Source organism: Ochotona princeps, chromosome 16 (assembly GCF_030435755.1).
Source record: "Ochotona princeps isolate mOchPri1 chromosome 16, mOchPri1.hap1, whole genome shotgun sequence".
Classification (NCBI taxonomy): Eukaryota; Metazoa; Chordata; class Mammalia; order Lagomorpha; family Ochotonidae; genus Ochotona; species Ochotona princeps.
Genome location: NC_080847.1, coordinates 48,220,239 through 48,235,499, shown reverse-complemented (window position 1 = coordinate 48,235,499; position 15,261 = coordinate 48,220,239). Strand labels below are relative to the sequence as shown.

At 45.8% G+C, this 15,261-nt stretch overlaps 1 protein-coding gene across 2 annotated transcripts in view; it reads right to left on the bottom strand.

Annotated features, from left to right (window-relative positions):
* LOC118757710 (zinc finger protein 14 homolog) overlaps positions 1-15,261 on the bottom strand; it is a 67,706-nt gene that overhangs the window by 26,986 nt on the left and 25,459 nt on the right. The window contains exons 3-4 of one of the 2 annotated variants that reach the window (XM_058674406.1): positions 13,682-13,774; positions 9,598-10,949 (exon numbers count right to left, since the gene is read on the bottom strand). In XM_058674406.1, coding sequence (XP_058530389.1) covers positions 9,598-10,949; positions 13,682-13,774 — 1,445 coding nt within the window. Of the gene's footprint in view, positions 1-217; positions 621-9,597; positions 10,950-13,681; positions 13,775-15,261 lie in introns of those variants that run through there. The other variant, XM_058674404.1, reaches the window with a different exon arrangement.

Sequence of the window (15,261 nt, the reverse complement as noted above, 5' to 3'; positions counted from 1 at the left end):
ATCTCCTAACTCTCAAAAGTCCCCACGCCAGGAAAAAATATATATATATATTTCACGGCACAAAGAGGAACCACAGGCTAATGCTGACCTCTGGAACAGCAAGCACGTCCCCGACTCCCCACGCCGGGAGCAGCACCGGGGGAAAGGAGCCCGACACGCGTGACTCGGGCACACCTCCACCACCACGCGGGCTCCCAACCAGCTGCCACCCACAGACCTCCATGGAAACAAGAAGGACGCCGGAGCAAGCTGGACCCTGCCCGGGGTCACGGAAGCCAGCGTCCACGAAGGCCGCGCGACCCTCGGCCTCCCACTTCACGCCGCTGCCCCGGGAAGGAGCTCGGCTAACGAGCGCTGCGGTTCTGAGTCGAGCGGCTGTTCTAGGGGCTGCGTCTTTTTGTTCAGGGGGTCCTGCGTCCTAGGACTCCCCCACCTAACCCGGAGCCGAGCCCTGCGGCTGCGGCCCCGTGGCAGACACGCCAGGGCGCTGAAGGCCTGGGTGGCGTCACAAACCCCACAGTCATGGTAACCCGACTCACACAGAGGACCGTTCCCTCAGCGCACGTCGCCAACTCACCTCCCGGAGCCGACGGCCACAACCGAGCCGGAAGGGAGCCCCGCGCGGAGGCTTCTGGAAAATGTAGTCCGCGGCCGGAAGGGGCCGGTTCCGTCCGGCCACCGGCTGCGCAGACTGTGCCGGAGTGCGCTCCACTGAGTGCGCAGGCGCCTGAGCGTGGGTTTCTTCGGGAAGGGCTTGCAGCTGCAAAACCTCCACGGAGGCGTTTTCTTCTCAAACTCTAGGTAGTATTTGTCCTGGGAAAAGTCCTACCAAATTAAAAATGAAGTCGGTGAAGCCGGCGCCTGCTAGGTGTGTTAAGCCTGTGGCAGGTGTTTAGCACACGTGGCCCGCCAGGTGTGAGTGTACACTCAATCCCCCGCAGAGCTCCAGCCGAGTCTGGAGCGGTACCTAGTCTCACAGAAAAGTCGCACGTTCCCCCTTTCTCGCTCCCTGCCGTCTACCTTTCCTGCTTTAACCCCTCTGTCCTGCAGTTGTGAATGCAGTTTTCTGCATAAATATCTATGAGGTTGAGGTGGTTGACATTCCCATTGGATGTCCTCTATCTTTCCTCACTTAAAATTCTACTTTTGTTAACGAACTGAGAAGTGTCTGGTTCTCCTAAGCCTGTACTGTCCGTGGCTGTGAGGGCTTCGTGGTGAGGAGTGTTGAGAGGTGACCACTGGGATATCCTGAGGGGCCCTTCGCTCGTGAGTTGCTGCTGAGTTTGTCTTCTTCCGGGCTTCTGGAAAGAACCAGAAGCCAGCTGGAGGATGCACACTCTCCATTATCTAATATCTATTCGTTAATAGATTTGCATTTTTCCTAAAACTTCAATAGATATTTCAAGATGTGTAGCTGAATTGTAAGACTCATTTTGTAAATAAGGGATTATGTATGAAGTCGGAAGTAAAACAAAGAAACAGACTTGCAGTTTAGTGAAAATATTCTTTAAAATTGAAAGTTCTATTCACATAATTTCTGATTACATTTATTGAAGGAAGGCACACTAAGAGACAATGGTGTTAGCTGGAGTGGTAGGGGGCTTTGCCACCTGCGTGGGATACCTGAAATGAGTTCCTGGGACCTGACTACAACATGGCCCAGCCCCAGCTGTTGTGCACATTTGCAAAGTGAACCAGCAGTTGGAAAAACTGTCTTCCTTTCTACCTTTTGCTCAAATAAATAAAATTTTTAAAATATTCAGTACATTTGGTTTTCCAAACAATTTATCATTCAATACTTGACTTTGATATTTTTTAAGATTTATTTTATTTTTATTGCAAAGTCAGATACACAGAGAGAGGAGGAGAGAAAGAGAGGAAGATCTTCCATCCGATGATTCACTCCCCAAGTGAGCCACAATGGCCGGTGCTGCGCCTATCCGAAGCTGGGAGCCAGGAACCTCTTCTGGGTTCTCCCACACGGGTGCAGGGTCCCAAGGCCTTGGGCCGTCCTCAACTGCTTTCCCAGGCCACAAGCAGGGAACTGGATGGGAAGTGGGGCTGCCAGGATTAGAACCGGCACCCATAAGGGATCCTGGCGCATTCAAGACGAGGACTTTAGCTGCTAGACCACGGTGCCGGGCCCATGACTTTGATATTTGAAAGGAGAAATATTCATTACATTTCAAAAATTCTTATCATTTATATCTCATTTACCAAATTGAATCAGAAGATTAAGAAAGTCAAGAATTCGACTTTAGGGGGCTCGGCAGCGTGGCCTAGTGGCTAAGGTCCTCGCCTTGATCCCATATGGCTGCTGGTTCTAATCCCAGCAGCTCCACTTCCTCTCTATCTCTCCTCCTCTCAGTATATCTGACTTTGTAATGAAAATAAAATAAATCTTAAAAAAAAAAAAAAAGAAGAATTCGACTTTAGGACTTGGTTGAATGGAGTTCCTGACAGCATGGCGGCTGCTGGTGGTACATGAGCTAGATAGGAGTTAATGCTTGGGACTCTAGCCCCAGCCACCACTGCTAAGCCAGCCAGAGTGCCAGCCAGTGCCCACTGGCTCCCTGGCAGCAGGTTCTGGGGTCTTGGGGGTACAGAATCACTGCCTGGGGACATCCGTGGATAAGGCCACTGTGCATGTCAGTGAGGAATAAATCCTGAGGGACACTCAATGACAGGGCCACTGTACAGTAAGCGAGGGGACTGAGACCTGCTGCTTTGGAGGGAGAGAATGAAAGATCTGTATGGGTCAGACTGATTCACTAGCCCACATGGGAGTCTTGCTAGCATGGAATGTTGCTGACCACCACAGACTAGTCCACGTAGAAGCGAGGGATGGGGATCTGTCTAGCAGGACTGGATCCCAGTATCTGAATGTTGGAACAGGGGACAGGTCACATTAGGCAGGGCCATGACACTAATCAGCATGTGAGAGAACCAGGTCTGGGGGTAAATTCTGTGAGGGATTTGTGGGCCAACCCTATAGAAATACAAGTCCTGCTGGTTAACTCAAGTCTTAAGTGTTGATGGGCTGAGTTAGTCTGAGAATAGTTTGGGCAGGTCTAGGCTGCAGCACCCACATGTACATTCTAAAACAGGGTGTAGGACAGGCCAGGCTGCAACATTCACCAGCTCATACAAGGCCAAGATGGAGGGGCAGGCTAAGCTGGGCAACAGCCTAACGTACACTGGCATGCATGAGATCTGGGTCTGGGAGTGGACCAAGTGGGAGAATGTGGGAAACTAGTGGGTCATAGCTCTCACTGCTGAGTACATGGTCCAGGCCTGGGGGTCAGGCAAGCTGGGCAAGGTAGCTCCAACCATTGGCAAATGTGTGGGTTGGTTTTGGAAGGGAGCAGACTGCACAGGGCAGAGCAAACCTTAGCACAATAGCAAGTGAAGAAACCAGGCTGGAGTATAAGTCATACCATGCTAGGGTGTCACACCTACTAGCTTGCATGAGCCGTGAATGAGAGCAGACTTAACAGGGCCAGTTCCAGCACGCGCCACAAGAATTGGGACTGGGGGCTGGCCAGGTCTGGCCAGGTTACAGCATCCAAAGGCAAAGGCCAAGACAGGTAATGGACTATGTAAGCTGGGTCAGAGCAACCACTGGCATATGCAATATCTATGGCTGGGAAGAGGCCTGTTTGGAGAGGTAAGAGGATGCCCTGGCTGGGTTGTTGTTCCCACTGGTGAGTGCAAAGGCCAGAGTGGGGGCTACAGTGTCCCTAGGCACAAGTGTGGACCGGGTCTGGGGTATGCCAGACTGGGCTAGACTCCAGCATCCATTGGTGATTGTGAGAACCGGGGTAGGTGTAGGATGGGCTAGGCCAGGTCTCTGCCTTTGCTGAGCCATGTGAGAGCTGTGTCTGGGTATGGACAGGGCTTGGCTGGGCTGTAACACCCAAAAGTAAAAACCAGGGTTGAAGGCCACTCAGAAAAGGCCAATGTTCCTGTCAGGAAAGGAGGTGGAATAAGTAGGGCTGGCCCATGGACCCACTGGTATGGGCGAGATCTAGCAGTGGGAGAGATTCTGATGAAGGAACTTGAGGAACATCTCTGTTGGGACCCAACCAGCACAAGTGAGACCCAGAGAGACAGGGCAGAACTGGTAGGGGGGCTATCTGGGGCTCCTCTGCTGGACCAACATGCCCACTGGTGAGCGTGAGGGCTGGGATGGTGGCATACTAGGCCAACAGGGCTACATCACCTATTGGCTTCATGTGAGCTAGTTCAGAGGAAAGCCAGGCTGAGTTGACTGTTCGTACTGGTGCATGCACAAGCCAGAGTGGTATTGGGATGATTAGGCTTTGCTGCAGCATCAGCTGGCAGGATGCTGGCACTGGGGGCCAATCCTGTCAAGGTAAACCGCAGAACCACCTGGAGAGTGCAGGATCTGGGAGTGGGAGTGGGCCCAGTAGGGAAACAGTAGACACCTCCCTCGTGGGTTGCCACTCCAACTGGTGAACGGGAGAACCAAGACTAGGGGCAGGCATGGCTAGACAGAGTGGCAGCTGCCAGCACGTGTGTGGGCTGGATAGTGGGGCTAGTTGTGTTGAATTAGGCCTCAGTGCCCTTTGACACATGAGAGCTAAATGGGATATGGGACAGACTGGACCAGGCTGTACATACTGGTAAGCACGAGAACCAGGGCAGAGGGCAGTCCTGGTGGGGGTTATTGTGGGTCGATCCGACTAGGCTACAGCCCCCACTGGTATACTTTAAGGCTAAGTGTGTGGTGGGCAGGACAGGGCTGGAGGGAGAACTGGCCCAGCAATTGCAACCACCAGCATGTCCATAAGCTAATTGGGGTGACAGATTGCGCTGGGCCTTATATTGGCAGGCACACACAAGAATTAGGTGTGGGATCACCTCAGATGATCAGGTTTCTTTCGGGATCTCCACAACTGAATCGCTAGACTCAGAACTCCAACCATGGAGAGAACTGCAGGTTCCATGGTCTGATTGTGGAGTGAATGTGCCAGAGCTGGGACTCAGTGGCTTAGGAGGAACAGTAGAAGGCATGTCAGGGTGCACATGGAGGATATGGCAGTACATTGGAGTCTGCAGAGGACACCATACCACAATAGAGGACAAAGGACAGAATTGAATTAATCAACTACCCTAGTCAAGTGTTGGCAGTGAATAACTGGACAAGCAGAGAATCTAAGGTGGACTATGTCAGCCAGTGGATTCTGGAGAGATTTCATCGTGCTTGGAGTGGCAAGATCAGCAGTAATTTAGAAATACTGAGCTATCGAAACCTCTGGAGCAGGACCCTCAGAGCATGCCCCACAATGGGGACCTTGGGATGGTTGGGAGGCCGGGTGTGGCTTCCCCCCTTATCCCCCTCCTTCCCTTTGATACAGGAAGGAAAAAAAAAGAGGAGAATGAGGAAATGGTGATCTCACAAACCTACCTGTAGCCCTTGACCCTTATCACCCTAAAGAGCTATGTAAAAATCATCAAAATAATTTAAAAATTTTAGAAAGTCAGGATCCTCCATCACATAAGGAAAAAATATATACAAAAAAAGAATTTATTAAATATGTTTTATGTTAAGCACACACCATAGGATAATGTCTGAAAAGCCATTAGTTAACTCCAGGAAACAACTCCCCTTTGGAGCACGCCCTTGATACACAAATCAACCAATATTATGGCACATGTTGTCAAACATCTCCAATACCAACCTCAGAAACCAAGTCAACATTCTTCCTGTCATGAGCCATCTTTGGGAAAGGGACTACGCAACTAGGAATCACTTGTATAGCCCAGAGTCCACCAACACTATTTGAAATATCCAACTGGGAAATTACTCCGAGTGCACATCCTGCCTTTTTTACTCCATCCCCAGATGTCTGGCCCTTCCCTGATGCCTCCTGATAGGTCTGTGTATTTCTGTTTGTGAGTGGGCATGGTTTGCAGTGCCCCGTTTCAGGGAATCTTGAGTACACAATCCTTTCTTCCTGACAACTTATTTCCACATCAGACTGCCTGAACATGGCTGATTAAAACAAGCCTAATTATATTTTAACATAAGGATATCAATACACTGCATACGCTTTATTTGATATATCCCTTAAGTCTCCTTTAACTTGCAGGATTGCTTTCTCTTCTTAAATACATATATATTAGTTCAGAAAATCTTAATGCTAGATTTAGTTGTTTGCTTTCTGTCATTGTTTCTTTAAGCCCCAAGTTCCAGCAAACTGGTAATTAAGACAAATAAATTGTAATCTTTTTTTTAAGCTTTATTTTTATTGGAAAGGCAGATTACAAGGGAGGAGACAGGATGATCTTCTGTCCATTGATTCATTCCCCAAGCGGCCGCAACAGCTGGAGCTGAGCCAATCCAAAGCCAGGAGTTTCTTCCAGGTCTCCCAGGTGGGTGCAGGGTCCCAAGGCTTTGGGCCGTTCTTGACTGCTTTCCCAGACCACAAGCAGGGAGCTGGATGGAAAGCAGGGTTGCTGGGATTAGAACCGGCAAGTTCCAGCCGCTGCACTTCTGATCCAGCTCCCTGCTAATACTCCTTAAAAACCAATAGAAGACAGCCGAAGTACTTAGGTCCCGTCATCCATGTTGGAGACACTGAAGATGCTCCTGGCTTCTAGCTTTGGTCTGGTCCAGCTCCAATCTCTATAAACATTTGGGAATGAACCACTTGATGGAAGATTCTTGTTTCATTCTTTCTCCCCACCCCTCTCTGTAGGTCTTTGTTTTTTACATGTGCAGCTTGGCTAATTTAGTCATTCAGAGTAGTTCTGCTCTACCCATAATAAATTTCCTATCAATCTTCCACTTTATGGTTTTGATATACATTCATATCAACATTAAAATATATTCCACGGTTTTTTTAAAAGATTTATTCATTTTATTACAGCCAGATATACACAGAGGAGGAGAGACAGAGAGGAAGATCTTCCGTCCGATGTTTCACTCCCCAAGTGACCGCAACGGGTCGGTGTGCGCCAATCCGAAGCCGGGAACCTGGAACCTCTTCCGGGTCTCCTATACGGGTGCAGGGTCCCAATGCATTGGGCCATCCTCGACTGCTTTCCTAGGCCACAAGCAGGGAGCTGGATGGGAAGTGGAGCTGCTGGGATTAGAACCGGCGCCCATATGGGATCCCGGGGCTTTCAAGGCGAGGACTTTAGCCGCTAGGCCACGCCGCCGGGCCCTATATTTCACGTTTTAAAAATAAGCACAAATTTCAAATTATGTCAGCCCTTAAAACTTTCACGGGCAAATTCTCTAATTAATAATACTTTCTTCCATTTTTTATTTTTCAAAGATTTTTATTTGAAAGGCTGATTTACAGATAGAAGACACAGAGGGCCATCTTTCCTATGCTTTCCTAGACCGTAAGTGGAGAGCTGGATTACAAGTGTAGCAGAACATGAACTGATGCCCATATGGGATGCCAGTGCTAGCAGGTGGAAGATTAGCCTATTGAGCTACAGTGCTTACCCCTCCCCTCCCATTTTTCATTGTTTCAAAAAGAAACCCAAGATGTTACATCTTTCTGTGCATTTGTCAAGAAAACACTGGTGTATTCCACATGTGATTAATATACTTGCTCAGAGAAAAAGGCTATCAAAAATTATAATGGTAATATACGACACGGCAGACAATTTGAGAGGATTTCTATTAGTCAAAGATAATCTTGATTTCAAAGCCATAATGATCAATAATAAAAGAATGGTATATTGTGGCATAATGGGTTAAGACCCCCCATTGGGATGCCCATATCCCATACTAGACTCCTAAGTTCTGTTTTCCCCAAAGAACCTGGGAGGCAGCAGGAAATGGTGTAAAATCTTGAGTTTCTGCCACTCATATGGGAGTTCTGGATGCTGGAACTCTTGGCCTCCTAGCATGGTTTGTTGCAGACATTTGGGAAATTAATCAGCATGCAAGAGTTCTCTCAACCTTTCTCTCTCATTCTGCCTTTTAAATAAAAAAACTTAGACAGCAGAGTATTTGTATGAGCTGAAGGTTTCTCACCACTAAATCTTTTTTTTTTTTTATAAGATTTATTCCATTTTTATTACAAAGTCAGATATACTGAGAGGAGGAGAGACAGAGAGGAAGTGGAGCTGCCGGGATCAGAACCAGCGGCCACATGGGATCAAGGCGAGAACCCCAGCCACTAGGCCACGCCGCCGAGCCCCTCTCACCACTAAATCTTAACAATAAGTAATCTGAAGGTAAGATAAATCTTGGTGGAAGGCATTTCTATTGCCACCCTACTGATAGTCTTTCATGTGAACTCCACCATAATACTGGAGTGGGTGTTGTGGCGCAGCAGCTTAAACTTGGGATACCTCCATCTCACATCAGAGTGCCTGAGTCTTTATCACTCTGCTTCCAATGCGCCTGAGAAGCAGCAGATTCTCAAAGTACTCGAGTTCCTGCCACCCATATACGAGATCTGCAGAGTTCCTCTGAGCTCCGGCCTTCAGTGTGGCCCAATCATGGCTACTGTGGGCATTTGAAGGGTGAACCAACAAATGGAAGATATATCTCTCCCTGTCACTCTGCTTTTCAAATAAATAATCAACTTTTAAAACAGTAATATCAATGATAATCATACAAACAATACTTAGCGGCTTAAAACAATAATCATTTTATTTCTCATTTTGTAGGTCAAGAACTTGATCAAATCTACTGCTGTAAATGGTCACAAGTGGTCAGTAAGTGATCTTCAGCTGGTGCCTGGTGTGGAGGACCCAAACTTATTTCAGCCAACAGTCCATTGTTTGAGTGGGTATGTCTGATGACTGGGTTCAGCAGGATGCCTCTTGCTATGTAGTCTCAGCTCTTCATGATATATCTTCAGCAAAGTAGCCAGACTTTCTAACATGAAAAATTCACGGCTTGAGATGAAGTAACCTTACTGGTAAAGCATGGGTCCAGAAACCAGCACAGCAGTACTTCTATTATAATCTGCTGGACAAAGCAGTTGCAGAGTGTGCCTATATTCAAGGGTAAGAATGTAGATTTCACATCTTGATGAAGAGTCTAGAAGTAGTTGCAGCATATTTACCACAGTTTTATAATATCACTTTCTAAGTGAAGAAATTATAGTGCACAATTAAGTGACTTGTTCAATATAACACAGTGGAAAAGTACTGGAATAGAGATTATGGTCTATTTTCCACATTTTATTTTTATTGGAAAGGCGTATAGACAGAGAGAAAGATCTGTCCAACAATTGGAGCTGAGCTGATCTGAAGCCAGGAGCCAGCAGTTTCTTCTGGGTCCCCCACGTGGGTGCAGGGTCCCAAAGCTTTGGATCATCTTCTACTTCTTTCCCAGGTCACAAGCAGGAAGTTGGATGGGAAGTGAAGCGGTCGGCACACAAACCGGTGCCAAGATAGAATCCCAGTGCATGCAAGGCAAGGGTTTCTAAAACCAATATAGTAAAGTTTCAGCTTTGAGTTAAGATAGAATACATTAAAGTTACACATTCCTTTAGCAGTACAAAATCTCTTATGCTGACTCAGTTGTATAATGCAAAACAGGTTACTATACCCACAGGATATTCTATAACATAGGTCTGAAAAGAATTATATTTTTACATTATGAATCCTCAGGTGATTGGTGAGGTGTGAATGTTGTCTAAAGGCCTTCTTACATTCCTTACATTCATAGGGTTTCTCACCTGAATGAATTCTCAAATGCTGAGTTAGGGAAGAATTAAGTCTAAAGGTCTTCCTACATTCCTTACACTCAAAAGGTTTCTCCCCAGTATGAATACTCTGATGTAGAGTAAGTTTTTGGCGCAATCTAAAGGCCTTCCCGCATTCCTTACATTTGTAAGGTTTCTCACCAATATGAATGCTCTGATGTTGGGAAAGTTGTGACAGTAGCCTAAAGGCCTTCCCACATTCTTTACAGTCATAGGGTTTAATACCAATATGAATGCTCTGATGTGATATAAGCTGTGAGTAACGACTAAAGGCCTTCCAGCATTCCTTACATTCATAAGGTTTCTCCCCAGTATGAATTCTATGATGAAGAATAAGATGATAGCCACGACTGAAGGTCTTCCCACACTCCTTGCACTCATAGGGTTTCTCACCCGTGTGGATCCTCTGATGCAGTGTTAGTTGTTGTCTCACTCTAAAAGCCTTCCCACAATATGTACATTCGTAGGGTTTCTCACCAGTATGTAATTTGTAATGCACTCGAAGACCAGGGCCACACAAAAAGTCCTTCCCACATTCTTTGCATTCATAGAGTCTGTCAGCAATATTAAGCTTCTGGTGTCGAGTAAGATGTGCATATTGTCTGAAGGCCTTCCCACATTCTTTGCATATATAGGGTTTCTCACCAGTGTGAATCCTCTGATGGAGAGTAAGTTGGCCACGTACTCTAAAAGCCTTCCCACATTCATCACACTCATAGCGCTTCTCACTAAAATGAATTTTCTGATGAACTCTAAGGTCTGTACCACATACGAAAGCCTCTCCACATTCCTTACATTCAAAGAGCTTGTCACTAGAATGTAGTCTCCGATGGCGAGTTAAGTGTGCAGTCTGTCTAAAGGACATCCCACACTCCTTACATTTAAAGGGTTTCTCACCAGTATGAATTCTTTCATGAAAAGTAAGTTGTTGGCGTACTCTAAAACCCTTCCCACATTCTATACATTCATAGGGTTTTTCCACAAAGTGAATTCTCTCAGGTGCAGTAGCAGATGTATGATCTGGGTGAGAGGAGATGTTTTCAGATGTGGTTTTCATTTGATATCCCACTTGGGATCCCTCTTGTCCTTCAAACTTTGTTTTTGACTCCCAGTCATTTTTTGAAACGATGCTCTCAATGCCATGGTTTTTAATTCTGTCCATTATCTTCCACTGGGTTAAGTTTATTTCATAAACACCATTTTCTGAAGATAATTTCTTGGTCTCATACTTGGTTTCCAACTCTAAAATAAAACAAGAAAGCAAACACATGCTGTTTTCTATAACTACAAGGAGAATGTCTAAAGTGAAAACAAAACATCAAGTAAAGTACTAAAATATGGGGCCTGGCACAGTAGCCTAGCCACTAAAGTCCTCGCCTTATAGGCACCAGGATCCATGTGGGCGCCAGTTCTAACCCACACGGCCTGGGAAAGCAGTTGAGGATGGCCCAAAGCCTTGGGACCCTGCACCCGCCTGGGAAATAAAAAATTTAAAAAAATATAATAAAAATCAAATAAAATAGTAAAATACACTTATTCAATTTGAGGGGGGGAACAGCTAAAGGGAACACTAGAAAATGAGAGTTTATATTAGAAAGTGAAATTAGTTTTTTTTTTAAGATATATTTATTTTTATTGCAAAGTCAGATATACAAAGAGGAGGAGATACAGAAAGGAATATCTTCCATCTGATGATTCACTCCCCAAGTGACTGCAATGACCGGTGCTGAGCCAATCCAAAGCCAGGAGCCAGGAAATTCCTCCAGGTCTCCCACATGGGTGCAGGGTCCCAAGGCTTTGGGCCATCCTCAACTGCTTTCCCAGGCCACAAGCAGGGAGCTGGATGGGAAGTGAAGCCGCTGGGATTAGAACCGTGGCCCATATGGGATCCTGGCACGTTCAAGGTGAGGACTTTAGCCACTAGGCCACGGTGCTGGACCTGAGATTGGTGTTAAGAATATATTTTCAAGGGCCCGGCGGTGTGGCCTAGCGGCTAAAGTCCTCGCCTTGAATGCCCTGGGATCCCATATGGGCGCCGGTTCTAATCCCGGCAGCTCCACTTCCCATCCAGCTCCCTGCTTGTGGCCTGGGAAAGCAGTTGAGGACGGCCCAATGCATTGGGACACTGCACCCGCGTGGGAGACCCGGAAGAGGTTCCAGGTTCCCGGCCTCGGATCGGCGCGCATCGGCCCGTTGCGGCTCACTTGGGGAGTGAATCATCGGATGGAAGATCTTCCTCTCTGTCTCTCCTCCTCTCTGTATATCTGGCTGTAATAAAATGAATAAATCTTAAAAAAAAAAAAAAAAAAAAGAATATATTTTCAAGTCAGTGGTTCTCAAATTGATAACCAGAATCACTGGGACGATTATTAATAAACACCATCAAAACCACATTATTTCTGTCTCTCCAAACTTTTCACAGAGGTAGTATGGTGCAGCAGGTTAAACTAAACCCAGAATACTGGCAACTTACATCAAAGTGCCAGTTCAAATCCTGGCTGCTAATTCTTATCTGGCTTTCTGAGAATACACCTGGGAAAGTAGTGGAAGGTGGCCCAGGCTCTTGGGTCTCTGCTGTGCACATGGAAGACCTGATGGGGTGCTGGGCTTGGTTTGGCCCAGACTAGCCCAGATCACTGCAGCCATTTAGGGAGTGAATTGATAGAAGATCCCTCTCTCTCTCCCTGTAACCCTCCTTACCAAATAAATAAAATACATCCTATAAAAAAGAAGACTTTTCATAGAAAATAAAACTTGCACAGGTTCACTGATTAACCTCTTATCCTGAAGTATAACAGATAATATGCAAAGTTACCAATTTATTTGAGACTGACTCAACTGACAGTATGTGAATTTACGTTGTTATTCTTTATAATTTACTAACAATCTTCAAAATTTTTTAAAGAATTATTTTTATTGGAAAGGCAGATTTACAGAAAGGAGAGACAGAGAGAAAGATTTTCCATCTGTTGGTTCACTCCCCAAATGGCTGCAATGGTCGGAGCTGAGCTGATCTGAAGCCAGGAGCCAGGAGATCTTCAGGGTCTCTCATGTGGGCACAAGGTCCCAAGGTTTTAGGACCTCCTCGACTGTTTTCCCAGTCCGTAAACAGAGAGCTGGATGGGAAGTGGAGCAGCAGGGATATGAACAGGCACCCACATGGGATCCCAGCACATGCAAGGCGAGGACTGTAGCCACTAGGCTATCGCACCAGGCCCTCATTATTTGAAGTGTTAACAATTTACTTACCTGAAGTCATCTGAGAAGTGAAACAGTAGATGGGAGATCTCTTTCTTTCTCACCCCAACTCCCTTTCTCTCTCTCAAATAGTTACAATACATGAGAAAAGCAGTCTCTCTGATAATAATTAAATCCCAAATCAGTTTCATATTCATTTTCTCTGCTTCTCTTCATAGCAATGTCCTATTGCCTGAATCATAATTTTATTTATTTACAGCTACCATGTTCCTCTTAGTACAAAGCAACTTCTCTGGGAAATGGGGACTTGGTAGTCTTTGCTTACCACTGTAATGATTTTATCCATAACAGTGCATGACATATAGATATTTATCTATGCAAAAGAGGAACGCAATGAAATGAAAATGTACAATGATTTTTAATAATGAACAAAAATAGTTGCTACCACCCTTAGTCTTTTCAAAGAAGAGAAAAATTGGAGAGATTAAAAAATGAGTTAATGGAATAGCATTTTGTGTTTTAAAAGGGTAATAGGGGATGAGCTGGCTGAGTGGTTAAGGCAATGGACTGCTAACAGGTTAATACATGGGCTAGTTTTTTGTATTACCTAGTAAATAAGACATTAATTTGCCCTCCAAAACTCAAGATTTTTTTACCCTTCAGTAATAGATCTTTAAAGAGCTTTTAAACAACATCCCAAGGGTGTGCCTCTTCTCCCACTGTTTGTATTATGTTTTGTAGTGATGACCTCTCCTGCCTAATCGGCCCTCACGCACCTGCACAGCGCCTCCTGCCTTTCCTCACAGCCTTCCAAGGCTCTTTTCCTTGCTCCAATAAGGAAATCACATCTGGTTTAGAAACAAAGCATCCTGCGTAGAAGAAAAGAAATTTAACATATTACAAAATTAAAAAAAAAATTCTAAATTGCTTAAACTTATAATGAACAGGTCAAATTGGTAATTGATAAAGTATTTAAAACCAAAGGAAAAATAGCTTTAAAACTATGGACTTTGAGGTTACACAATGAATAAGGACTAGAGAGGGAGGAAAATCAGTATTCATGCAAGTGTTCCTTCTTCAAAGGCAGCAGTGACTGAGAACTGTGTGGTTCAAATACTTCCTGTATTGTGTCTGGCATGGTGGCTTAGCAAGCTAAGCCATATGCTGGCATCCCATACGGGCACTAGTTCTGAACTCTGACTTCTCCATTTCCAATCTAGCTCCCTGCCTAAAGCTTGGGAAAGCAACAGAAGGTGGCATCAAGTCCTTCGGCCTCTCAACTACATGGCAGATCTAGAAGAAGATCCTGGCTTCAGATCGATGCGTATTGGCCACTGTGGCCATTTGGGGAGTGAGACAGCAGATGGACGATCTCTCTCCGACTCTCCTTCTCTCTGAATATCTGACTCTTAAAATAAACAAACAAACCTTTAAGAAAAAAAGATCCTGGGACCAGCACGGTAGCCTAATGGCTAGAGTCCTCGTCTTGCATGCTCAGGAGCCCGGCAGCCCTGCTTCCCATCCAGCTCCCTGCTTGTGGCCTGGGAAAGCAGTAAAGGATGGCCCGAAGCCTTGGGACCCTGCACCTGTGCAGGAGACCCAGAAGAGTCTCCAGGCTCCTGGCTTTGGATTGGCTCAGCTCCAGCCATTGTGGCCACTTGGGGAGTGAATCAATGGACAGAAGATCTTCCTCTCTGTCTTTCCTCTCTCCCTATATATGACTTTGCAATAAAAATAGATCAACCTTAAAAAAAGAGAGAGAAAATGGAATATACTTAGCAACCAAAAGAATGAGTACTCTATTTATTTATTAAATTTTAGTTTATTTTTATTGGAAAGGCAAATTTACAGAGAGAAGGAAATACAGAGAGAAAGATCCTCCAACCACTGGTTTACTCCCCAAGTTGCTGCAATGGCCGCCCAGAGCTGAGGCAATCCAAAGTCAGAAGCCAGGAGCTTCTTCCAGGTTTCCCATGTAGGCACAGGGACCCAAGGCTTTGGGACATTCTCCACTGCCTTCCCAGGCCACAAGCAGGCTACTGGATGGGAAGTTGAGCACCCAGAATACAAGCTAACACTCATATGGAATTTGGGCATGTAAGGTGAGGATTTACCTACTGAGCCATCACACCAGGTCCCTGTTTATTTACTTTAGATTTATTTTTCTCAAAGGTATAGTTACAGGGAAACAAAGAGGGAGAGAAAGAGAGATCTTCCACCTACTGGTTCATTACCCAAATGGCTGTAACAGCCAGGACAGGGTCATACTGCTGCCAGGAGCTTCATCAGGTTCCTCTATGTGAGTGCAGGGGCCCAAGCGCCTTGGCCACCACCTGCTACTTTCCCAGGTACACCA